Consider the following 25799-nt stretch of genomic DNA (forward strand, 5'->3'; position numbering starts at 1 on the left):
ATTTTTCAGGAATTCTCAGCTGTTTAATGCACAAAGGTCGTTTGCCAGCATAGCTAATATGGACATTCATGATATCAGCAGTCTTTCCCTTCTCTTTTGAAGCTCTTCTCCTCTGTTATCATGGCTAACGAAACATTTTATGGGATATTGGGATTGCAGATCGATGCTATTTAAGTACCATTGCTGGCTAAGAGCGGTGCATGCATTTTGAGAAATGAAGGGTAGGTGACAGGCACTGACTGGAAGCTTTACTCTGCTGAACACCAGCTGCAAAGGCAAAGGAGAGCAGAGGTTCAGGGATCTGCAAGACCACGTGAGCTGCCCATTAGACATGCTGGTTTCAGTGGTAGCAGTCAGAAATATATTATTCATGTCTTCTGTGTAATCTGCTTGCATGTCTAATGTCTGATACAACAGCATGTGTCAGGCCACTGCAGATGAATGAATAGCAGCATTTGGTCACTTTGCTTTGGTTGTATTAACTCTCAGCACCATTAATTCTCCACCCTCGGCCTGGGTGAGCACAAGGACCTGCAGGCCTGGGCAGGTTCCCTGTCTATGGACAAGGCTTGCCATACGTTGTACAAACAACCCTGCTGCAGGGCCAGCGAGTGGAAATAAACTTTATTAGGAAGGAAAACATAATTTTTATTGTTCCAAAAGAATAGTCAGTGGTGAAAGTGCCAACAGTGTGATAACACATATAAGTTTGTGAACCATGCAAACGGACATGGTGACAAGCTGTGCCAAGGGTATGGGGAACTTTAGCCACAGAGCTGCAGATGTGCCTCACACAGCAGCAAATACCCTTTCTTTTCAGTGTGCTGGCCAGCTGGATGTGGAGCACTGTGGCAGCAGGTTGGTGCTTAGTCACAAGGATTTTGGGTCTTGCCAATGCTTTTTTTGCAAAGGCAGATGAAGCTGAGTGACAGGGGAGGGGGCTGGGGCGGGCTGCAGCTCCTGGAGCCCACGATGGCTGGCGCAGGACCAGGCGCAGAGCGCCTCACTGGTGAATAGCGAGGAGGAAGAAGAAGAGGTGCAGCGATCACTGTTCAGAGGCACTTGCTACAGCCATGTTTGCCTGCGTGTTTTTCCATCAGATGCTGCTACATCTCCAAGTCCATTTCTGTGGCCTGCTCTGGCCAAGCCAGGCTGCACTCAGCTGTCACAAGGCCTTCTCCAGTCCCATCGCAGAGCAAACTGATCCCCTTCTTCACCAATCCCTTGCTATGATGCCCTCTTCCTAGTCTCAGACTTCTTGTCTCTCCTCTTTACCATTTCCTTTCCTTGTCTCAGGTATGCTGCCAGCTCCTGAACCACAGACCACTTTGAGGTGGGGTCTGTGATCTCTCAGATGCCTCCTCCTTGGCTCTTTACATCTGCCTCAAGCTGCAGCCTGCTGGCCCAAGGTCGATGCTGCTGTTCCTCAAGGGCTTACTGTGCCAGCATCTCCCCTGTGAAGCAAGAGAAGAAACAAGCTGCTGTTCATCGCTTGGTTTCCACAGTAACAAAGATTTTTTTGGTTTCCTCCAAAAACACCTCCCCACTCCAGTTTGGAGTTCCTATCTCCACTACTTCTTACACGTTTCTGAGGACCCCAGAGATGGTAGGTCTACCCCTAGTTACCCTCAAGCTCTTTTGTGTGCTGATGCATGAAAGCAGGTTCCTAGGGCTGATGGTACACACCTTTGCTGATCTGCTGTGTGCCGCAATCTATCTTTTACAAGGGACGCTGTATGGGGCCAGTTATCTAATTAACTGCTCCTGTGTGTTTGGGAGGGCTCACGCTGATGAAGCCCAATTAGGGATCACATTACCGGTTCTGCAGGTGGTGTCCTCCCTCCTTTTTTTGGATGATGCAACAAAGAAACTGCACAGTGACAAAGCCTAAAGGAATTTAGCAAGAGTCTTGCTGTGGTGGTTCCCAGAAAGGTGCCTCCTGCTATCCTGCAGAGCTGGAAAAACATGTACCCATGCACTAGGACTAGGGGGAAGGAAGTCTTGCCTCACAGTTTGAGAAGCCTTAGTGAGCATTTCATTATCCCACTTTACATCTTCAGCTCATGGCTTGTTGAATCCATAAAACTGTCTTGCCCTCAGGCTCTGACATTTCACGGAGGTGAAAAAGGATCCACGGGTCTGTGCTTTGTAATTTAGGCTTTGCATAAATAATTTCATTGTAGTCTGCTACACTGACTTCAGAAGGCTCAAGAAGGCTCAAAACCAGAACTGAATTCATCAGGCTTGAGGCATACACTTTCTGTAGCTGACGGCACATGGAGGAGAGACGTGACTAGCATCATGGTTGGCCACCCTAGGCACTGCAGCCAGAAAGTCCATCAATAGCTGGGTGACCCAACAGCAGCTTTTGTCATGAGACGTAAACAGGGCACAAACTCGCATGCTTGGCTCGCACAGCTCTGCTCTGCCACTCCCCGTTGCTGCTACGTGACTCACAGGCAGCTCAAAACCTTCCCTGATAAAAGTTGTGCAGAAACAAAAAGAAATACAGCAAACAAGAAGTAATAGAATAATTAAAAAAAAAAAAAAAAACACAAAAAACCCCACAAAAAACCCAAACACCTTTAGAAGAGCCAATATAAAAATTTCCTAACTTTTATTAACCAAAAGGGACAGCATGGTGGGATAAAAACTGGCACTGGTTTTCTATGTGAATCGCTGCATTTCCAGCACAACATGTCCTCCTGAATGAAGCTTGCAAGGCTCAGTCCTCATCAAATGCCTTTGCTGGAGCTGAGTGTATGGTCCTTAAGGACCGAGAGCTGTGCTTGGAGGGTGGCCAGGTAAACAATAGGGGAAAGGGCAGCCACAGTCCTCGGCATGCTGACCAGGAGAAAAACTGGGGAGAAAATGGCATATTTTGCCAACTGCCCTCTCAGTTATTTAGCCTGCAGCTGTAGCTGGGGAGAGGGAGAGCAGTATGTAGGGTGAATGCAAGCTCACACCCACTTCAGGTAACTCGTTTTCTCATTACTGAGAAATGTAATGCACACGCTGACAGTGCCCTGCAGGCAAATACAGCACTGGTTTCAGGTCTTCCTGCTGGGTCTGGCAGTAGGAATTAGGGTCTTGGTTTGGGGTCTGTCCGCTGGATTGCTAGTACATGCAGGGTAGGGCTCACCACTTGCCATCTTCTCAGCACCCTTTAGCCTATGGCTCTGCAGGTGCCTTGTGCCAAAACTCTGTCCATATCCTGGTACTGTGGAAAGCTGACCATAGAGTGGCTGTCTGCAACCAGCTTGTCAGCATCTCATTGTGGCACAGCTTGGCTCCCTTACATGGCCACTCCAATCCCAGAAGCTGAGAAGGTCCAGGGAAAACCCTGCTTCGCTTCCAGCCCTGGGCAGGGGTGACAGGTAAAATGAGTGAGGTAGGTTGGGACTGAAAGGGCCCGGGTGTGCAGAGAGGTGACATCTGGTCAGCGGCTGCAGCATGGCTGAGGCCAGCACGGGGAGGCAGCTCAAGGCTGAGAGCAGACCAGTGTGACCAGCAGCCACACCACTGCAACACTGGAGCGCAGATGCATGCGCACAAAGCACAGCTGCAGTGGAGCTTACTCTGACGGGAGCTGCAGCTCTGGATGCGCTGCGGTCCAGCCACAGTCCCAGGAAGGATGGGTACCACTGGGGCCAAGAGATGTAGGGTCCGGCTGCCGCTGCCCTGTGCAGCTTTGACAATGCTGGCACCCATCTTCAGGCTGCTTCTCCCCCCTCCTCCCTGTGGTCTTTCTTCATGGCAAGTTCTCATCCCATTCATCTCCAAAGCAGGGCTTTTTGTCCCATGTGCTGATTATTTTTTTCCCAGCCTGGCCCCTTCTCCAGAACAGCTGAAGTTGCAAGAGAGGAAAGCAGGGTCTTGCAGGCCAGCAGCAAACTTGCATTTATCATCGCTGCAATGCCACCATTGGCTAGAGTTGCTTCAAAATTTAGGCTCTGCTGACCTCTAGGGGACTGCTACAAACCCAAAAGCATAAAGGCTTCAAAGCATGCTTAGAACCCTTCACACGCTCTTAAGGAGCCCTGTGGTGAGTATAATATAGCTAACACCCACTTCTGGGCCCTTTAGCACTACCAGAGGCTGTAAATAAAAACCTGGCTCCAACACTGCCTCTTCCATCGCACCATTATAGCAGCAATAACTTAAGAAAAGTGTACAAGCACAGAAGTGTACCTTACAAGGTAAGGTTGCTGTGGAGAGGTATCACCTGCTATCAGACTGCCACACATAATCGCTGCTTTTATTTCAGTGTGGAGAAGTACTTGGGAACTTGAGAGCTTGTGGCTTTCAGCCTCTCCTGTATCAGTCTGTCTAATAAAAGGTATAAAAACCTTGCCTTGGTGTCACAACTACAGCACTACTCGGTCAAAAGCATGGATGCATACAGCTAGGCAGTGGAAATACAGTTAAATGTGCTTTTTTATGGCATTTCATCACTCACTAAACAAGCGGTTGAAGCAAGAACCTCATCACAGAGAAGAAAGAACATGAAGACTTAGGTAAAGCAAGCATAAAATCTGATGTATTCTTTAAAACAGCACATGGGAGCTGCTGAGACGGGTGACTGCATTTCCCAGATGACTCCACTTGAGGACAGCTGTGGTGGGAGACAAAGCATTAGGCAGCAGCCTACAGAGGCAACACAAACTGCACATCTCTAATGGATCTGTTCTCCTTGATACAAAGCCAAAACCTATCATAGCCCTGGAATATCCCCATTTCTTGGCTTGGGGAAGATGTGACATAACTCTGGAGAGCTGGAGTGTGGACAGACCCAGACTAAGGCAAAAGCTATGCACATGGCAGTGTCCCCAGCTGCAGCCACCTTGTGTGAGAGCTCCCCACCACAGCAGAGCAGCTCGTTGTCCCTGGTCTGATGTCCTTATCAGCAGAGACCTGCTATCTAAACTGTCTTAAGTTCACTCAACCTTCTGATGAAGGAAGAAGTCCATCCAGCAGCCCTGAGTGGGCAGTGGGCTCCAAGTAGCTGAACACATGCTGGGACCATCACCTCTTCCACAAGTGCAGCTGTATCTGTAAGCCAGAGCCCAACTGTCACAGTGGCTTCCACGGTATGCAAAGGTCTCTCAGGAGGCTGTGGGGCTTGTGTTGCTGGGACCATGCACCAACACGAGGGAGTTGGTCCTGGCAGGCAGTCCGCCAGCTGCAGTAATAGACTACAGACAGCCCTGAGGGCTTTGGACACACCACAGGGCACTTAATTGGCATGATCCTACTCAGTGCTCACGCCATGGAAAGTGCCAAAAATACAAGGCAAGTGCTAAGTTAAAGCACTTGCTCTTCCACGGGCTGGAAGATGTTCTTCAACCCACAGACAGGGAGGCTCATGACAAAAGGTAACGACTGACAGCATTCCTTCAACTAAATCAGAGTGAGAAGATGTCAAAGCAGCAATTAAAAGTGCAGTGTTTAAAGAGACGAGACAAATGAGTTGAACCGAACCACCAATTTTCATTTCAGCATCGTTACATGTCTCCTAATTAAAACAGATGTCTCCCTAATCTGTGCAAAACAGAAGAGGACCTGGGAGGTCTGAAATACTGGCTTCTCCACAAATATTACCACCAATCCCATCTTACTGCCTCAGACTGTGCCAAACCAAACCACCCGGCAGTTCTGGGTCCTGTCCTGCAAAGCAGGGCTTACTCTGCAGTGCCCAAAGATCAGATGAAATCATTTTCTCCTCCTTACACCTGCAAACACTGTGTTTATCCCACCACACACCAACATTGCCCAGGAAATGCAAGCCTGTAATTCCTTTTGCCACATGCATTGTAGCTATGCTTTAGCCCCTCAAAATCCCCGTTTAGTTGATTTTTCTCACAGAGAAGACTCCATCAGTCATCAGAGTTTGGTAAGCTCTTTAATGGCAAGCTCATGGTGTAATGACACTGCTGGATGTGATGCCTTGGTGGTGGGAGAGGAAGGAGGATCAGAAGAAAGGCAGGGCTCCGCTGAAGGCTTACACCTTTTAAAGCACTGAACAAAAGGGCAACATCTTTTGGTGACCCATTTCACAGCTCTGTAGTCCCAAAGACAGAGAGATCTTCCAGCCAGAAAAATGGTGGAAAGCACACCAAAGACAGCCTTTGCATGGCGTGGTGCAACATGATTTCTGCTTGACATGTTGAGGTCTGACTGGTCCCTGCATTAGTAAAGGAAAACTTGACAACAAAAAAATTTGCACTGACTGAAATCCAGAGCTGACATTTCTACCACCACCCCCAAAGATGAAAGCAGACTTCCTTTACATACAGTGTTACCACAGATCTTTGCCTACATGAGCAACAGCATGTCAGTACAGAAAGGGAATTTCAAAGTTCAATGTATTTTACATTAAATCAGTGAGTTTTACTGTAGTCAGCAGTTACTACTTCAAAGAAGGTTTTTTTCAGCAAACGAACACACTTTTTGTTAATCTGTATATTTGTTTATGACCAAGCTCGTACTGACAGTGCAGTGCTACATGGCATTGTAAAAACTGGGGCTTGCAATAATGCAGATGCACCTTTAGGGGTTGTTTTTCTTTTTTAAAAAAATCAGCGATGAGAAAAAAGTCAAACAGAGCATGTAAATGATAATTTGGCTCACTGAACGGGTGATAGTCGGTAAGAGGTTTGCTTTGTACATCTGCCACAGACATCAGATACCAACAAGTAAGTCTCAGAAGTCCTATCAAAACCTGAGGTGACAGGGTCTGCCCTAAGAGTCCCTCTTATTAGAGGTAAGGACCAAATTTAAGGAATCTATTTTAGTATCTGCCTTGGAAGTGATGTCCCTGAGCCCTTAGCTCTGTGGTAACTGCAGGGACCACCTCAAGACCAGCTTGTAATAGGGTTTAAGAGCTGCTGCCCTGAGTCACTCCTGCCTGGCTGTCATGCGAAGGCTTCCCAGCTGCAGAGACCGGCTGCCAGGGAGGTCCTGCCAGAAATAGAGATAAAACAAAGCACTTCCCTCTGCTCAGTGATTCACAGAAAGGGGCATCCAGCTAGAGCCCCTGAAGGGTCCTCCGCAATTTCTCATGTCCTGTGGCCAGCTCAAAACCAGCCAACACTGAGAAAGAGACCTGCAGTCTCAGCCAGGCTCTCCAGCAACCAGCAGACAGAGAGGTCTCATTTTCTGGATGCCCAGCCTTGAAAGCCTCAATGGATCATGATTTTCAGAGAATGGATTATTTAGCTAAGCATTTCTCCCTGTGAAACCATCTTGGGTTTGGCACCTAAAATGACTGCTCTTATGTATAACCCCTGTGCAGCATGGACCACTCACGAGTACTCGAGGGATAACAGGCCCCCCATGCCACCTCATCCCCCTGTGAGAAGGTGCTGCCTGTGCAGAAAGGAAAGCGTGGCTCAGTAACACGCACTGCGCTGAACTGTGGCTCTCACTGATGCACCTGGCTGCAAGCTACGGGAGATGAGGTGTTTCTCTCCCCCCTCCTCTGCTTCCCCTCTTCTGGGAGTGGGAATTTCTGACACCAGTGGTAAGGATGAACCTGAGGGAAGGATGGACACAGGGTAAGGATGGATGAAGTGGTAACCTCACCTCCTGCCACAGCTAAAGCTGACTGTGAGTAAACTAACCAAGGGTTAACGCTGTGTCCCAGTGAAAGATCAGGAAACATGTTGAAAGAGGCTGGGAATATGCCTTGTATGGCAGCTTTCCAAAGCAACGTCCACCATGTTATGGCCATCACTTTTACTGTCACAGTCTCAGTCCCCCTGCAGAGAGGGACAGGGCAGTTACCTGCGAAGCAATGTTGCCTGCTGTCCCCAGCCACCGTCTGGCACAGCACCCTCACACGGGACACGGCACCAAGATGCAGCAGCTAACGTGCAGGTCACTGCCGCTGGAAAACTAACTGGCTATTCCCATCCGAAGTGGTATTCCCACAAGCATGCCGCTTTCAAAGGCACAGCACTATGCACAGAGGGAAACTGCCTGGAAAACAGCTCAGAGCTGGGCAGAAGGTGGAGCTGAAGTCTGGTAGGGTTCAGGTTGTCATGCTCAGGGGTGCGCTATTCACGTTTCTGCGAGGAAACAGCCTGCCTATTTTTTCTCCCATGAGCAAATCCTTTTAATAGATACTACTGCACACCTAATAAAGCAGCTTCCTGCTCCCTGACTGCTGCTCCTACCTACTCACACAGTGTCATAAATAATAATGTTGTAGAAGAGAGGAGAGGGCTTTTTAGTTTGCCTTTTCTTCATTGCTTCCTCTCTCAACCATCTCAATGCATTCATCTGGCAAGACACTAACAGAAAAACACAAATGAGCTCAAGGCCCTGGTAATGTCCAGAGCAGCTTTTTTATAAACTACATAGGTTCAATAAGCAGATACTTCGCAGGATGGTTTGGGCTGTCTCAGGAATCCCAGCACCTCTCCAAAAGGGGCCTTTCTCACTTTTGCCCCTGCTGCCCAAACCAGTTGTTACATTTCTGAAATCTGCTCTTCCCTCTGGCATCCCATGTATTTCTCATCCCCCAAGCAGCACTCTGCTCACTGCACTTGTGCAACTCTTATTCTGAAGCACCAGTTCTGCAAGAGGCTCTGCTCTGGTAAATTTGTATTTGGCTAGAGCATGAAGTACCTATGAGAGAAGGGTGAGGAAAAAGGGAGACTCTTCTGTGTCCTTTCACTAATGGTTTGCTTTGAGGATAGGCAATGATGATGCATACTTCTTTTCACCTACAGATCTAAAAGCACTTTGTACACTAGTAGGCAAATACTACTGATGTTACCTTTTACAAAAGGCTTAAGGTGTGACTTGCAAAGGAGTTACCCTGCTCCCACTGAATTTCATGGAGGCCTGGATGCATAACTGGAGGCTTGCCTTAAATTCCCAGCCACTATGATCCACCGAAGCTCAGGGCAAGGCAGTGTCACAGCTCTGAACCCATGTCTTTTCACCAAAGTCCCCAGGCTTGCAAGCATTTATCTAGCAGCTCAATCTAGCAGCCTAGCCACTGGGTCATGCTACTTGTGGTTAATTATTGAATGGCTACTAACCTCAATATGTGGTGAGAGTGAGGGAAAAATAAAATACAAATAAAATATAAAAATACGCCGTAATACAACTCAACCAGTTCCGCATCTCTTGCATCGTTTGGTAAGTATGGAATAAGTAAATGGTAATACAGAAATGTATTTGGTCAAAGTAAGCGATCAATATTTTTTGGTAAAATATATTCTATATTAATGCTCATTCACATCTAATACACATGTAAATTAAATTTTCTACATATAAAATTCCAGTTTATTCTCGGTGCTGCCTGTCTATGCTTCAGTTTAGCAGCAAGGCTCAACACATTCGGCTCCCAGCAAAGTGAGAAGGGACGAGAGCGCCCAGCGCTCTCCAGGACCAAGCCTCGCACATCCCCTGGAGTGCCCAGTCCTGCAGGTCCCCTTTGAACAAAATTTCGCTGGCTTCAGTGAGAATTGTGCAGGGGTGAATGCTGCAGGAGGGCCCCCCGGCTGTCCAGCACTTGCAGTCTGGTGTGGAAGTCACCCAAATGGCATATGGCATTCCAAGAAAAAAAGTGAGTTAGTGAATACAGAAAATAATATATCTACATAATTTACAGCATTATGTTTGCTTGCAACCATATTAATGCTCAACCGTTCATTAATAATTCAATCAGTATGCAGGGAAAGGTAGCATACTGCAGTACATACTACAACCTCTCGTATGCAATTACAAGCACTGGATCTTACAGTCTTTCCTCATTTCACAAATTCCTGCCTATTTCGCTGCCAGCCCAGAGCCCACTTCTCCATTGAGCCTTGTGGAATCAATCCTTCACAGCTCTCAGGCTGGTTCAGTTTGCGCCTGCACCTCTGCCACGGGCCCCTAACACCGTGCAAGGGGTGCAAGCTGCCTTCGGCTGTGGGTCCTCAGCTACCACCCACGTTCACCTGCACCCTCCCCTCACCTGTACAGCCACACGCTGAACCAGATGGTGGGACTGATCCGGCTGGAAAACTGCCTGTCTGTAAAAAGGCAGAGTTATTTCCCAGCCACAGGTCACAACACAGCTGTGCCCAGGGCTTGTGCAGGTGTGTGTTTGGGTGCATGCACGTGAGTGTCGCTGCCAACCACCTGCACCTAAGCAAAATGGGTGCAAGTGGCTAGCAAACCTGAACAGGACTTTGCCTCCACCTTGTGCTACTGTAAATTATGTCTTGCATTACGTTACAGCGGAGGAAAGTCAGCCCCAAAAGATCTACCTGTATGAGCTGCAACCAAAGGATTGGATGCTATGAAGAGAAAGGTTCTCCAAAAGCAAGGTTCTGTTTTAAGGTTATGGCATTTGTTTTAGCTGGAGAGTAAACAAACAACTTAGGGACTTAAAGCAGGGATGGAAACCACTGGTCTTTCACTTTATTTTAGTAAGCAAAAAGCCTATTGCTGCTGTACAGTGTTATACAATGAACTGCCACGGTTCTCACGTCACTAGTCCATAGAAAATGTGCTGCAACTACCATGTTTATGCCTGCATGCTGAAAGAATGTACAAAGTTTCATTAAGATCTGTTTCTCTTCCACTTTTTTTTGATTTTCTTAAATTTTGACTTTTACAGTGTTGCAGACACTTCTGTGCATACTCCAGTACCACATACCGTCCCGGTTATGGAAGGTCTTTGCCCCAGATTGGAAAATCAAGTGCAATGATGCATCTCTCAAGCCATCATCAGAAAAGTAAACCACCAAGAAAACTTGATCTCTTAAGTAACCTTGAAAAAAAAATCTTTTTAAAAAATCTATTGAAAAGGAGACATCACCAACAACAGGGTGTTTCTAGGAGTTGTCCAAGCATTTTTTCTTTGCTCAATTTTTGTTTTTATAAAGCTAATTCTGTATAAAAGGGCTTTTGAAGCGTGTGACCTTCATTTCATGACTTTTAAAAAATTGGAAAAAAGGAGTAAATTTAGAAACATTTTGCTCAGTTGTGGAAAAGAGTTGTATTACAACAGAATTCCCTTCTTATATTTTCAGTACAAAAAGCAAGTAAATAGAGACCCCGCATCTTCACAGTCTGACACTAATCTGAGTCACTTAAATCTATGCAAAATAAGTATAAAATATGAGGGGTTGTCTTCTCCTTTATACCAAGACACGACCAAACCCCTCTGGGGAGCAAGTCCCCAGCTAAGTAAAACCTCACTAGTTTTTATATCAGCCAAAGTAGTAGTATTTTAGTTTCCCTCCAAAGAGGTGTAAATGTCCAGACTAGCTCAAAGGCCCAGGGATAGGAACAGGTCCAGCACAATTTTAAGAGCCAGGTGCTGGTTTACACCCTTATGGCTTCAAAGTTAAGTTGCACTTCAATTCATGATGCCACAAGGTTTGAGTAGTAATTTAGCAGTCTGTTAAAAACAGCGAAGCTTAAAGTTGGTGTCATGCAGAAGTGGGATAGGCCATGGCTATTTTTTAATTGATTTGTACAAAAACAGCATTCAGCTTTGGATCAAATGGTGTCAGAGGATCAAATGGTGTTGGAGTACCAGGGCTGGTTATAACATGTACAGCTGATACTAATTACACCCAGTTATTAATCCAGCACTTGTAATCTCAGGTGTCAGTAAAACAACATAAATATGTCTGACACCAATACTCCCCTGGATTTCCCACTTCCCATTATTTTTGTTAAGCCTTCATGTGCACTTCTGCAGTACCGACCACTGTTAAACTAGTGTTTTTCAGGAGAAATCTCTCCAAGTTTGGTACTTCGTCAAAAAACATAGCTGTTGAACTAAAAAGAAAAGCACAGGTCACGTTTGCTCTCTGCGCTGGTTTCTTCGGAAAGGTCACTGGTGAGGACTCGGCACTCTCACCACACGCCTCCTACATTCTCAGTACTCTACATTCATGTCAGCGAATGCTACTCTTGAACACAAATCAAAGAGACAAGTCAGTGACAAAACTACCTCTAGACTGATAATGGCAGAATGCTACCAAGACAACTCCATAGAAAACCCACTGAAGCAGGAGCAAAATTCAGGTCACTTCTTAGCAAAGCTCATCACAGATGATTATTATTATTAATAATTTTTTTTAAAACCATTTTGTAAAACTTTTATCCTAAGAGCCAGATATCCCCATGTGATGTGCTCATTCGAACAGGCTAACGTGGGACCACCTGACCCCACCTGGTACCAAAGGCTTCCGAATTTTTTTAGCTTCTCAGAGAATCACTGCTGACTGACACCCATCTGTTGGTGATCGGCTTCTGGTTCCTCTTCTTCAACATCTGCGTTATATTCTTCAAATGCATCATCATCAACATCTGGAAGCCCGAGTAACTACAAAGAAGAGAAAATACTGTGTAATAGAGAATTACCCACTCATGCAGTTTCGCTGCAAATCTTCCAGGTGCCACTCCTGAAAACCACAAACCCTGGAACGCGGGGTAATGTTCTCCACGCTCCTTCTCTCCTTCCTGTGAGAGAGAAAGATTTGAAAATGCATCCTCACACCAAACTGAGTGCTCAGAGACTGGAAGATAAATAAAACCATAGCAAAGCACTTGGAAAAAGCTTCACCTTCTTCCCCGAGGTCGTATCACGAATTGTTGAGTGTTTAGACTTGGCAGTGGTTTAACTTCACAAACAACCATGATAATACTGTAGCAGTAGTTATCTTGGTTTAAGATTGTGTTTGGCAACCCTATAAAATCCAGAGAAGAAAGCATCCTCATGCAGAGCTGGCTAGTATGGAGTAGGCAAGGAGTCCCTAGAAACCTTAAGATCCCACCATGCTAAGTGCTTCTCTTGAACCCTTCACTCCATCACACCAGACAAAGTCTTGCACAGTGGGTGAAGCCCTCACACTGAGAAATACTGTGTATCCAACTGTCTGAGTCCCTTTCAATTTTTGAAAATTAGATTTGGGCTTGTGAAGAACTGCCTGCCAGCCCATCTTCCCTGGACAATGTTTGAATGCCTCCACCTGATGGCTCCTATCACTGCAAGAGCACTTGCTTGCTACAGGAAAAGGAGCAAACAACGACGTTTGAACTCTTCCCCTCTTCTCCAAAAGGCTGCCAAGCCAACAGAAGTCAGGAAGACAGGTAAACCAAGTAATAGTCAAAATAATGCATCTGTTGTGGAAATCTCACATTAGAATCCTACACTAGCAGCTATTAATAGCCATAAAGCAAAATCCTGTGCCAGGCATTATTGGGAATACCATGTATTTAGCTTGCCAGGGCTGGAAGAGCAGCACAGCTGCATGCAACACCCTGTTTGGAGAGTGATGCAGCTGTTAGCTCTTAGAAGAGGCAAAGCCCAGAAAAATCAGGAGGAGGGTGACACTCGCTAGTTGGTAGTATGAACAGAAGGCTGTGACAAGGCAGATTTTAGGGACCTAAACTCATTTAGTCTGTGATCAACATTCAAAATTATTCACAAACACAATGCACAGCCTCTAGGTCCAACGAAGCTCTGCTACTGGGAGAAAAACAGTGGTTTAGTTGCAGGGTTTCTTCGGCAGTGAAGTTGCAAGAGAATTTGCTAACTAAACCCCCTTCTACACATTTTAAAAATACTTACAAGAGACCCCAAGCTGAAAAAGTTCTTGTATTCTGAGCAGAACAAAAAGTAAATATTCCTATGCATATATATTTTTCAAAACAAATGCTTAACTGAACGTGAAACTACTTGGTTTGTCTTCAGGATGCAGGGGTTTTGTTTCACGTTGAAGCTAAAACTAAAATACTCAGTTTTTAAAATGCAAAAGCAAAGCCCCTAGACTTTCTTATCCACCAGTATTATTTTCACTAAACTGATATGGTGTATTCAAATTAAATGTGAGTGTTGTACTCCTCCCTCTGTATCAGCCAGCAGAAAGAGCTTTGATCACTTTCTTTTTGCCCAGGTCTGGTTATAATTCCTCCTTGATTTGCAGAGAAATGAGCCATGTGAATCTTCATTTTATGGCACACCGTAAGCCTTTCCCATGCAAAATTAGCGCAGAAAACACAACATACATCACAAGAACCGCAAAGATGCACACAATCCCAAAGGATGGAGAGCACGTCCTCCTTTTCACATATCCCCTCTCCCTTCACCCTCGGGAAACCCAGCTCTCCTCTCCCTAGCACAGCGTAAATCACCATGATGCTGCAGACGTTAGCGGTTTTATGGAGTGTAAGAAGGACGAGCATGGGACAGGATGGGACACCCCTCCACGGGGCAGTTTTGCTCTCTCATGGACACTTTAGGATCTTCCAAGGCATGAAGGACCTCAGCCACACAGGTCCTGCTTTTAAGGGTCGCATCTTGATGCCGTCCCCAGGACTACAGTCCCTCACTGCTGTTAACCCCATACATCTCTCTGGACTGCATGACAAATCAGCCAACATCTTGACCCCAAGGAGAGAGGATCAGGGTCCAAAGTGCAAGGAGCTCTACAATCATTGGGCCAAAGCAGAAGGAGGGAGTATAAAAGATGAGGACAAAATAAGATGATGGAAATGGCCTCAGCTGATCCTAGATTGACTCCCACTTTGTCTTCTTTCAAATACACTAGTTTCTGCTTTTAATCTGCTTCATATATTAAAATATCGGCTATGTGGCAGACTGGAAAGGACTTTAATGGAGAGTGAAAACAAAGAGAAAAGACGGAAAACAGTAAAGGGGTGTAGAAAGAGAGAGCTGATCCATCAGCCAAACAGCTGAGGGGAACAAAACTGCCAGGTGGGGACATGTGGAGAAAAAAGAGGACAGAAGTGGGGTGAGGAGGGAGGGAGGGAGGGAGGGAGGGAGGACAACAACCAGTGGCAGCACTGCCTGAACTACACCTATTTATTCCTACTGGCCAAAGTATCCATCTGGAGGTAAAGGAGAGGTCACTGGGATGTGTATGAATTCAATGAATATGGGATAAATAGCTTTTAGACTGCAGACTCCCCAGTTTGGATGTAGGCTTTTTAGGCTGAAGGTAAGCTCAATGACGGAGCCCTGGAATTTGCTGCTGAATTGCACAACTCATGTTTTGGTTCTCTGTGAACTCTGCCACTTGGTGTGATGTCCCTCAGGCATTTTTTTTTTTTAATTTGTCTTTTTTTCTTTGTCTTTGTCTTTCAAAGTGCCCTGATTTTATACAAATAATCTAGTAGTTTTTAAGTCACAAAAGCAGAGTGACATTGCCTCCTACCAAAAGCTAACGTACAAGCACACTGAAAAATAAACGAAGTACAAGACTGAACTTTAATGGTCCACATGATGCTATGCTACAGATAACACAGTTCAGTTGAATCCTGATGTGAAGGGCAGTCTCCAGGCAGATGTCCTTACAAGCACCAGCATGGACACCTCTAGCACCAGAGAGAGAAGGACATCAGAGAAGCTGGGAGGCTCTGAGGCAAATAATGGTATTTGAACCCAGTGCTATTGATACTTCATGTACTTGCATGGTGTCTGGCACTTTTGGATGCTCCCTGAGTAAGTGGTAAGGCAAATCATAGAGTTTTGTGGAAACTGACCCAGGAAAGCAGCAATGGGCAGAGACCACACGCCCCACTCCACCTTCAGCAAACAAACAGCTTGACCTTTTCTAGAGGAGGATTTAGAGATCCTGCTCTTTAGCTGTCAAGGGTTAACCAACACTTTAAAAATCTCATCTCAATAAATATCTTGCCCTGGCACTGTGTTTATGTCCATAAATCAAAGGAGAGAGATGTTTGAGAGCAGCAAGGGCTGATGAGTAGCCCCCAGACCACTCTCATTGCCTCCTGTGCCCAGGGAAGAATGGTGAGCAGAGGGAAATCTGTGTCTCTCACCAACAGAGATGCCAACTGCTGGGCATCTCTGCTCTCACTGCCTCCAAAACACAGGGCCCAGTGTTGCCCGCAGCCAGTCCCTTCCCAGGTCACAGCCCCAGGGTAAGCCTGCACAGACAGGGCTGAACTGTTATCACAAACATGCAGAGCAGGGATGAGCTGAGTTACTGGGCAAAGATTGGTCTGGGAGCCCTTAGTTAAGGGAGGGCAGGTGCTTGTGCCATGCAGAGGGGCATGGAGAGCTGCAAATGCTCTGCCGGTGTCTCCTGCTAAACATTTCCCTTTGAAGGACCCCAACAAAGACTTTCAAAACTGTCTAATAATCTTGGGTGTCCAGCTGCAAATACTGAAGCAGGAAAGGTTTTCAAAAGGCACTTACCAAGCACACGCTAAAAACCTGGCCTCTCCTCAGCGTCTCCGTCTTGACTGGCCAGGACCGTCAGACACTTCAGAAGAGTCTGACCTTCAGCAGTAGTTTTTCCTAAACTGACATTTTCCAAACTGAAATTTGCCAGACTGGTTTCTGAGAGCAGACTTAGTGGACAAAAAATGCCCTTCAAATGCAGTTACCTCCAAGCTGACAGCAAAATAGTCTGATTAGCAACACAAGTCCAGCAGAGAAAGGATGGGGGTGAGCATGAAGGAACGCCAAGGAAATAATTTCCCAGTACTGATGAAAAGTGGGTTTGTTCTGGCAAAGGCTGACGGTGCAAAGTAATTGTTTCTGTACATCTACTGTAATACCCTTCACTTTTAAAAATCTATCCTACTGTATGTGTGCTATTTTTAATAATTACAATAAGGGAAAAATGTCAACACATTCCTTATTAGACTTACCTACACACAACCATACCTCAAATGATAAACCTCGTTTTGTTACAGTGATACAAATCTCTCAATACCAGGTCAAAGAAGAATCTGAAAAACTTAATCTTTGTGATACCTCCAAGAGAAAATTAAGAGGTACTTGATTACAGTCTGCAAGAGGTCTCTAACAGTCGAGGATACTGTTTTTGAGCAGACAAAAGCATAATGAAAGTCAACAGCTATGAAGCAAAGCTAGAAAAATTTAAATTCTAAAAAAAAGAGTTCTTCACAGGAGCATAACTAATGATGAGAAGAAAAAGTGCCCAGTAGTGCTGTGTTCTTTAAGACACCTGAAGACATTACATCAAGACTGGGTGTCTTCGTAAAAGACACGCTCCAACTCAACCACAATTTATGTGCTCAGTCGTGGGAATCATGGTGTGAAATGTGATGTATTAACGAAGGGCCCAGACTATATGAGCGTAATAGTTTCCCTTGCTTTGAACCTTTTTACTCTGAAGAGTAACTTAACTTGGTTTGACTGAAGCCAATTTCTCAGTAACTGAAGCTATGCTGAAATATATGTGATTTAAATGAAATCAGTGATCTGTACCAATTTAATTAAGTCTTTTTGAAGTCCTCTTTAGTTAAACCAATGGCAGTTTCTCCTCAAAGACACAGCTTTTCTGAGCAGGAGAAAACAGCTATGAAGATCCAAGAGCCAAATATTGTTCTCGGAAACATATTTATATTTTTGTATGTTTTCACAATTACAAGCAGCTGTACTGACGGATCAGATTTCCAGTCCTTTCTAAGAAAAGTGTGCATCTGTTCTATTTATTTCCAGTCTCTCAAAGGATTCTTTAAAATGATGCTCTTTTATGTCACCAGCTGTGGTGGTCCGTGGCAAGGCAATGCAAGGGTGTAACACAGGGAAGGCCACTGTTTTCATACCGGCACTCCAGGCCCTCCCTTGTGCTCTAAATACTTGGGATACATTTGCAGTCTTCTCAATTAGTCAGACAGAAAAAAAGAGGAGGGAAAAAGGTCTACATTTTCAGCTGAGTATAAAAACGGCCATTGGTCAGCTTTCCCATGGACATCGTGGGAGCATGAGTCTGGCAACAAACCTCCGCTCTGCTTTGCACCAGCCCCTTACTCAGGCCCAGGCACTAACAGGAGAGGCTGCAGAAAGGGAGGATTTGGCAAAAATGAAGGACAATGGCCAGCCTAGATCACCTCACTCTGATGAAACCCAGGCTTTGACCCAAATCTTAGTCTTAAACAAGGACAGAGAAAGTTGAGTAGCAGCAAAACAGAAAATTATAACATGCCCTCTCGCCACAAAAGCCAGCTTCTGCTCCAACTTCTTCTTGCAAAACTCCCCAATTCCAGTGCCAGGAAATAACTCTGCCACAAAGTCCTGCGGCGCTAACTCTCATCCTGTTCCTCGGAGTCAGCACTGCATCAGCAGGACAGGATCCCTTGCGCAGCTGGAGAGCCAGTGCCACCGGCTGCCACACCAGTTGGCCTCCCACCCCGTGCAGGAATCTCATCCTCTTAAACACAGAGATGGAAATAAAAAGGCAGCTGGCTTCCAAAAAAACAATTTCCAGTTGCCTGACAGTAGTTTATGTGCTAACACCCATGCGCTCAGGCAGCTGACTGGAGATGTAAGTCCCTGCAGAAGAAAAACCACCTTGCTCCATACAGTGCTTTCCTATTAAAAGTCACAGGTAACTGTCAATGCTTAGAAGTAAAAAAGAGGCACTTACGGGTCTGAAGGATTTGAAGACTTTTTCCAATATTTCATGGAGTGTCTTTTTCCCACAGGAGGAGATGTAATCCTGTGCAAGCTGCAGAAAAGGTAAGCAGTCCTCACTTTCGCTCCACACATGCTGAAAGCCAACAGCAACACAAGAAAGAAAAGGCATTAGTAAGAATTCACACTGGCCTTTCCACATGATTTTGTAAGGTGACATGTAAACATCTCCCAGAGTACACCAGGTCTCCTGCAGTTCAGACCTGTGCTAGGAACAGGCAGTGCAGGCTGTTTCAGAAGCCACACTTCTGAGAAGGAACCTTGATTTTATTAACACGATGCATCAGAAAGCAGGGAAATCAATCCAGAAGAAAAAACGCCTTATGACTGCGCCAGCAATGAAGGGTACACACGCCTTGCACACACGCATTTTACTAGTAAAGGTGTTTTTGTTTGACATCAGCCAGTCACGCTGGGTCTTCCCTTCTTCTGCATCATCTGCTGCAATGAAGCCCTCAGGAAGAGCTAAAGCATCTTTGTCTTCCTGTCGTTAGTGCAAGCGTGATACGACCCTGGAGGTGGAACTTGATGTGCAATTCCCTCGAGGATGCAGAAAAAAAGATGCAAAATATACCTGCAGGTTAGACAGAGAGCCAAGGAGAGACATTTGGGCACTCACAACATCCTGACACTTCATGCCTCCCTCCCTGTTTTCAGGTTTACTACTCCTAGACCCGAATCATCTCTTCCCAGGCAGGCACATTTAAACCCATTTGTGATATTCCTCTCATCTTGCTCTTGCTTCGGAAATGCTGGTTCCCCAGCATGAACCTGTGAGGCCTCTCCCAAAACTGATGCTTATTTTGCTGCTACGAGGTTGTTTGAAACAGAGCTGGTGAGCGATGGTGGAAGCACTCAGGCAACAATGCTCCTTGCACACAAGGGCTGCACTCAGCACAAGCTAATGCATACTTTTAAAAGATTTTCTTTCTGAAGACTTTGTGCATGGGACAGTCTTAGGCAGTCTGCTAAACAGAGAAGCAAGCGTTAATACTTCAAAATTGGTTTGAGGCTCTTATACCTCTATTTTTGCACAGCAGCTCTTTTCCCCAAAGTGTCGTGCAGCTTTTTACTGTGCTATAAACAGTAGGTTATGCTTAAACAAGGGAAGAGGAGGGTCTCTCTGAAGCTTAACTAACATTCAGGGAAAGAGTAAGAATGACAGAAGTTTCAATCCCTAACACAAGGCTTGCATGTTGCCTTCCTGCTCAGCGGTGAGTACCTGCCAGGGATGCAGTTTTACACTTACCGAAGAACACTACTTAACATCACCTAAGCTGCATCTTTCAGACAAAAACTGTAACTGCCTTCCTATGAGCCTCGCTTGACCTACATTTTCTTTGCTGCTTGTTGCATTTTACAAGCATAAACATAGTGAAATGTTTTGTTATGAAAAGAGCCTTGCCTTGCTGTGTAGGTTCTGCTCTTGCCATATAATCACAGTCATCTCTTAACCAGTCTGGCAATAAAAATAAGTTCTTTACAGTCTTGCCAATTTTCAAAGGCACATACCACAAGTCTCATGATATTTCATGCCATCTTAGAGTCATGGGCCTTGTAGTTCTATAAATAGACAACCAAATCTCAGTTTCTGTTTACACACACACAAAAAAAAAGAAAAGTCTGCACTTTGTGATTTCTATGGCCTAAAAAGGCAGAAGGCACATGAAGTGAACTCAAATGAACCCTCTTTAAAACATCAAATGAACACTTTCAAATCACAACATTTTAAGAATAGCCTCAAGATTTTGGAGGTCTGTCTCACGATTTCGTAATACTTGGGGTTACCAATAACCGTTCAGTTACTTCTCGTCTTTGCATCAAACTTCGGAGCTGGATGTTGCAGCTTGGCAATTCATGGCTCATGCTAAACCTGTTGCAATTGTTTATTTGTTTATATATATGAAATGATTATGGCTGCTAACATCCTGATTCTTGTTTAAATTGTGGCTTCTTTTGACTACCAGAGCTATACACAGAAGCTTATAAAAATGAAAATCAGGCCCTGCTTTTATAAATAACAGCTAGTTCGTTCCCCAGGGAAAGTTAACCCCATGTGTTTACGGTGTCTTTTCAAGCTGCACCACATTTTAGACTCCACTGTGAATTTGTCAGCAGTAGATGATCTAGCAGGAGGGAAAACCTAAGTGAGTAACTTGATCACTGAGCCTTTGAAGAGACATTTTTGCACAGCATCGTAAGGCAATAAGTAAGGCTTCCAACAATATCCACATCTGCAGAAGATTTAAAACTTTGGCTGTAGCAACAAATGCACTGTGAAAGGTCTCACATGCCATTAGTGCTGGTATCTCATTCAGAAACAGCTTGATTTCATCTTTCCCCCCAAGAAAACTCTACTGTAATAAGACCAGGGTTATAACACCTCTAAGTTCAGCTGCATCCACAGCTCTCTGTGGACGTTCAGTGCTGCACCGCAGCAGTGCAGGAACTGAGTCTCACCACTGACTCATGCATCTCCAGAGGAACGTGCAAAAGGAATTTTGGCCCCTCAAAATAAAAACAAAGGTAATTTGAGGATTCGGCTCCTGCTTATAAAGTTAAGAGCAGTCAAGTGAGGCTGCACATAGAGATGCTTTTACTGAAAAAAACCCTGAAGCCTGAGGATCTCTGCGGTGGGAGAAGTGGGCTGCTGGCAAACCAGTGGACCATAGTGCTTGGCCGTGGCTGCGCAATTAAAAAAATATTAACCTCATCATCTGAGTATGCGTTTTCCAAGCTTGCCCAGTTTTGCTCATAGCTGCTTTTGTGTCACTACAAAAGCACACAGCCACTAATTTCCACCTCAGCTGACCTAGGATCATGGTTGAATTATTTAGTTCATCTACACGCAGCACATAGCTGAGGCAATTCATAGGGTTGCATCTGGAGGGGTTTGCTTTCCCTCACGCCTTTAGAGGATTCAGCGTTGCTGGATGACAGCCACTTGCTGTACCACCTTTTTCTAACCAGCCCACCTGTTGAACATGGCAGCAAAACTTTTTCTTTGTGGGGGTAACTTGACTTGCAGAAAACACTCAGACTGACTGTATATTTTACAGGAAATCTTGCATCAAGGTAGCATCATATATTAATTTGCTTTATCAGTTACTTTGAATACCAGCAATAAATAACACGGTGACAAAACAAATTACAGACTATAAGGAATAGCATCGTAACCCTCACCCTCATTGGTTATGCCTATACAAGTCCAATTAATTTTTTGAGAACACCACAAGCCTCAGGAGCTAAATTATACCTACTTCAGCTATCTAAAATGCTGATTCAGAGAGTTTTAGTGTCCAGCTGGTACTGAAAATGCCAACAGGCATCTAGATGCATCTTCTGCATCCCTAGCATGTTAAAAATCTAGCCCAAAGACACCTTTCCAGGAAATTAAAATTGCATGACTGCTGCGATCTGGAATCTCTGATTTTATACAAAATTCAGAGTTATTCTCCCCCAGATTGCATCTTGGCAACCTTTCCATGTTTTTCTCCTCCTCCCTTTTAAGTTCATCATGCTCATCATTTCCTCCTTACAAGTGGGTTATCATGGACTTCTCTGGCACCTCCTACATAGCTTTTTAAGTTGCATTATTATGAAATGAAGACCTAAAGAAAGAGAACAAGAATACCAGGCACCAGATGCTTATTAAATGTGAGGCTTCTTTATAAGAGTTGCAGGGTGCAACAAGGCTGTAAAGTGTGCCACCGTGAATTCTGTTTATATTTACTCACTCTCGCACTCCATTGTGTTACTGGAGCCATGCAACAAGGCTCAAGTGCAAATGAGAATCAGTCCCCTGGCTTGTATTAAGTCTCCTTAAAGTAAACTTTAGCCTGTAATTTCACGTAGAAAGGAAACATATCTTCTGGAACATAAAAAAAGAACATGACTGCAAAAACCAAGATAGCCAAACTGGGAGCAGAAAGGAAGCTCCAACAGTGCACTAGGAGCAGAAAACACTGGTGAATCAGCTCATTAGTGGTTCTTAATCACATTAAAGAGACACCATCAACAGAAAAATAATGAAGAATGACACCTATCTGCCTGTCTTAAAAGTATTATTACTACAAAAAGTGCTTCAAGTAATTATGTCAAAAAAAAAAAGAAGAAAACACTGCCTCTAGTTTTCCACTGTTTACGTTCTCCACTTGACAACAGTTGGCCCTTTTGCTCTGCTTTACTACTGGCAGCTTTGGGCCTGGAGTCCTTCTCACAGCAACCCTGGAATGAAAGTATTTGCCAAAAAAAAAAAAAAAAAAGAAAGAAAAAGAAAATGTGGCTACAAACCCACAAAAATTGGCCAGTGTTGGAAGCATGGGAACAGGGACTGAAACAGCTTAAGCTTTTTTTTTATAAAGTTCACTAGATTTTGTTTTGAAAGAGCAACATATAAAGGAAGAATACAAGTCTAAGAAAAATAACGAGCTTTCTTTGCAATTTCTTATGTTAGCATCCAATCACAGCTTCAGCCTAGTCCTGCATTAGATTCATACACAACCCTGCTTAAGAGTCCAGCCGGCATGGCCCTTTCTGGGCACAGACATCTTAGAAGGGAACACGCGCCGCGGTTTGACAGGCTCACGATGGGAGATGGGTGTGCAGGGCTAGTCCCTCCCGTGGACTGGGAGAATCCACAACCAGAGATGCTCCACTGCCACAGCTGGGACTGCAGCTGAAGGTCTTGTGTATCCCTGGACAGATGCATAACTGAACTCCAGATAACTTCTTTCATAATTCAGCATGTCCACCTGCCCGACACAACAAATAAACGTCCTGCTCCCTGAGGTTTGCGGTCTTGGAGAAGTCACTTCGCTGCTCTTTGTTTCCATGAACCCGTCTGTCAAAGGGGTTCATACTGCACTTACCTGTTGGGAAGGGAATTAATGAACATTTGTCAAGCAGGTCGAGGGATGAAAGTTGCTCCAGGAAGGGACGAACCTGCAACATTCCTACAGTAATGTACTGTGCTAGGAGCTATTTTTTAAAAGAATAAAATAAAATCCTTTCATTACAGTTAGCTGGAGCTTTGCAGGCTACAAACCCCGTGGCGAGGTGCTGCTGTTCGGTTACTCTTCTTGCACTTCTGCTCACCACCGGGAGGCTTTGGGGGAGGGGTACAACCCATACCCCCCCCCCCCGCGTCCCAAAGCCAGGGACCTTTTACCGGCGCCTTTTCTGCACAAACTTGCCGCTGAACTCGGCGAGGGGCGGGGGGGGGGACGCGGCGGCGCCAGGCCCGCACCTGCCCGGGTCCCCCAGCCCCGGCCGGCCCGGGGGCGAGGAGGGGGGGGGGGGGGAGGAGGCGGTGCGGCCCTCCTGTCATCCTGACTCCATTTTATTCCTGCCTATTCTCCATTTGCCGTGACAGCCCTGTCAGCCCGCCCGTCCCTGCGCCGTGCCCCGGCACCCCGGAAGGATGGAGGGGGCGGCGGGGGGAGCCGCAGCTGCAGCCCCCGCGGGGCGCAGGAGGAGCGGGGAGGGGGGGGCTCGCACTCCTCTTCTCCCCGCCCCGGAGCCCGCAGTCGCCCCGGGCCGGGGTGATGGGGGAGGCGGGGGTGGGGGGGCGGGGGGTGTCCCTGCCCGCAGCCCTGCCCGCGGGGCCGCCCCCCACCGGCAGCGGACTCCATTTTGCAGATTGTGGTGCGCGCTGGGGAGGATCCCCCCGGCCCTTGCGCCGGGAGCCCCCGCAGCCCCCGGCACCACCGCCCTCCATCCCCGCATCCCTCCGCCCCTCCCGGGCACGGCTCCCTCCTCCGCCCCCACCCCCCCCGTGGCGCTCCCCCCTCGGGTGCTCCCCCAAGCACCGGGGACCTGCACGGACAGAGAGGGGGGAGCGGGGGGAGCGTCCCAAAGCGGCTGCAAGGGCTGCCCGCCCGTTCATGCACACGCACGGGTACCCACGCACGCCCGTGACCGCGCCGCCCGCACTCCCCCCCTCCCCCCCAACGGGTTCCCTCCCGGGTCACTCACGAAATTGTCGCCGCAGGCGGCCTCCGGGCAGAGCACGTAGAAGGAGACGCCGGGCTCGGCGTAAAAGTCCATGCGCCGCTCCGTCTCCTCGGCGGCGATGAGCTGGAAGGGCGTGCGGGCGCACCACCGCTCCGCCGCCTCCGCCAGCGCCTCGAAAGCCATCGCCGCCGCCGCCGCCGCGATCCGCGCCCGCCCGCGCGCCGCCCCGCGCGCGCCGCCCCGCGCCCGCCCCGCGCGCACCGCCCCCCCTCCTCCGCGAACCTCCCGCCCCCCTTCCCCGCCCGCGGATGGGGGGGGGGGGGGAACTCGTCTGAGGGCGGGGGTGACCTGGCGGCTTCCCGGCGGAGAAAGGGCCGCCTCCTGTCCCCGCCGCCCCCCCGGCCGCTCCCTCCCTCTGGATCGCCGTCCGCGGGATAGCCGCCCGCTCCCGGGGAGAAAGCCCGCCGAGCGATAACCCTTCCGCGCGGAACTAAACCGCTTGCGCCGAGTTCCGCGGAAGCCGCCCAGGTGCGAGGCTGCCCCGCCGCCCCGGGTTCACCCCGTGAGGAGGGAAAGCTGTACGGCTTGTGTCAGCGGCGCGGGGCAGCGGGCATCTGCGGCTGGGTTCGTGCTGCTCTGCCCAGCACATCCCGGGGGATCGTCTGCGCGTCTGGCAAGGCGTCTCCGGGACGAGAGGTCTGCATTTACAAAGGGCCTCGGCTTCGCGTCGGTGTCTGCTGTGCCACAAAGGAAAACAAATCCCCACAGACCCGGGCGGGCTTTGGCTGGAAGCCTGTGACCTCGCGGAGGGGACCGGGCAGCGCCGAGCCCAGCCGCGGCAGCGGGTGAAGAGTTCGCACGGACGAAGGCAACCCTCGGCCTCCCAGTGGTGCCACGCACTCACTGTGGCTCACCCCCGGAGCGGTGTTTAACTGCATTCCCGCCGCAGGCACCGCATGCCCCGCTGATGGGGTCTGCCTTAGGCATCGTACGCGCCCATCGTACGTATTAGTCGGTGACAAAATCATTCAGCCTCTACCAAAGGAACCGGCGAGGCCACAAGCTGCGGGGTGGGGATGAGGGCAAGCGGGGCAGCGCCAGCAAGGCTGCGGCAAGGAGGCACCCACCCTGCCTCTGGCTGGCCTCGGGGCACACGCCAAGCACCCACACTGCTGCCGCTGCGCTCTGCCCCGCCATCATCATCATCTGCCCCCAGGCATGGGTGCAGCAGGGCTGGGAACTGGTGATGGCACAGAGAAAAACCTCCACTGGCACTGTGAGCACTGAGGTGTCAGGAAATACCAGTGACATGAGCGCTCCTGCAGCTGTAACTCAGCCCCTTCGTGCCTGTGGGATGTGACTGCCTGCTGGTTTTGCCACCAAAGAACGTTTC

The 25799-nt window shown here is 47.4% G+C and overlaps 1 protein-coding gene across 4 annotated transcripts; it reads right to left on the reverse strand.

The window, feature by feature from the left end:
• Window positions 1-637: 637 nt before the first annotated feature.
• MTURN (maturin, neural progenitor differentiation regulator homolog) lies at window positions 638-24618 on the reverse strand. Of its 4 annotated transcripts, none has more exons than XM_074900618.1 (4): window positions 24428-24618; window positions 18405-18527; window positions 12191-12343; window positions 638-1454 (listed from the first exon to the last, which is right to left on the reverse strand). In XM_074900618.1, the coding sequence occupies exons 1-3, from the start codon at window positions 24587-24589 to the stop codon at window positions 12233-12235; spliced, it is 396 nt and encodes a 131-aa protein (XP_074756719.1). In that variant the 5' UTR covers window positions 24590-24618; the 3' UTR covers window positions 638-1454; window positions 12191-12232. The 4 variants fall into 4 exon arrangements, with proteins under 4 accessions (XP_074756719.1, XP_074756718.1, XP_074756717.1 ...); XM_074900617.1 differs by lacking the exon at window positions 638-1454 and adding an exon at window positions 6051-9533; XM_074900616.1 differs by lacking the exon at window positions 638-1454 and adding an exon at window positions 10401-10774.
• Window positions 24619-25799: the final 1181 nt, after the last annotated feature.

Source organism: Athene noctua, chromosome 2 (genome assembly GCF_965140245.1).
Source record: "Athene noctua chromosome 2, bAthNoc1.hap1.1, whole genome shotgun sequence".
In the NCBI taxonomy this organism is placed as follows: domain Eukaryota; kingdom Metazoa; phylum Chordata; class Aves; order Strigiformes; family Strigidae; genus Athene; species Athene noctua.

What these genes read in the sequence shown, in the direction of transcription:
- MTURN (XM_074900618.1), bottom strand. Translation starts at nt 24,589, where the DNA reads ATGGCTTTCGAGGCGCTGGCGGAGGCGGCGGAGCGGTGGTGCGCCCGC. An exon ending in CCGCCTGCGGCGACAATTTC is followed by an intron (nt 18,528 to 24,427) that starts GTGAGTGACCCG and finishes GTTGGCTTTCAG; the next exon opens with CATGTGTGGAGCGAAAGTGA. An exon ending in TCTTCAAATCCTTCAGACCC is followed by an intron (nt 12,344 to 18,404) that starts GTAAGTGCCTCT and finishes TCTTCTTTGTAG; the next exon opens with TTACTCGGGCTTCCAGATGT.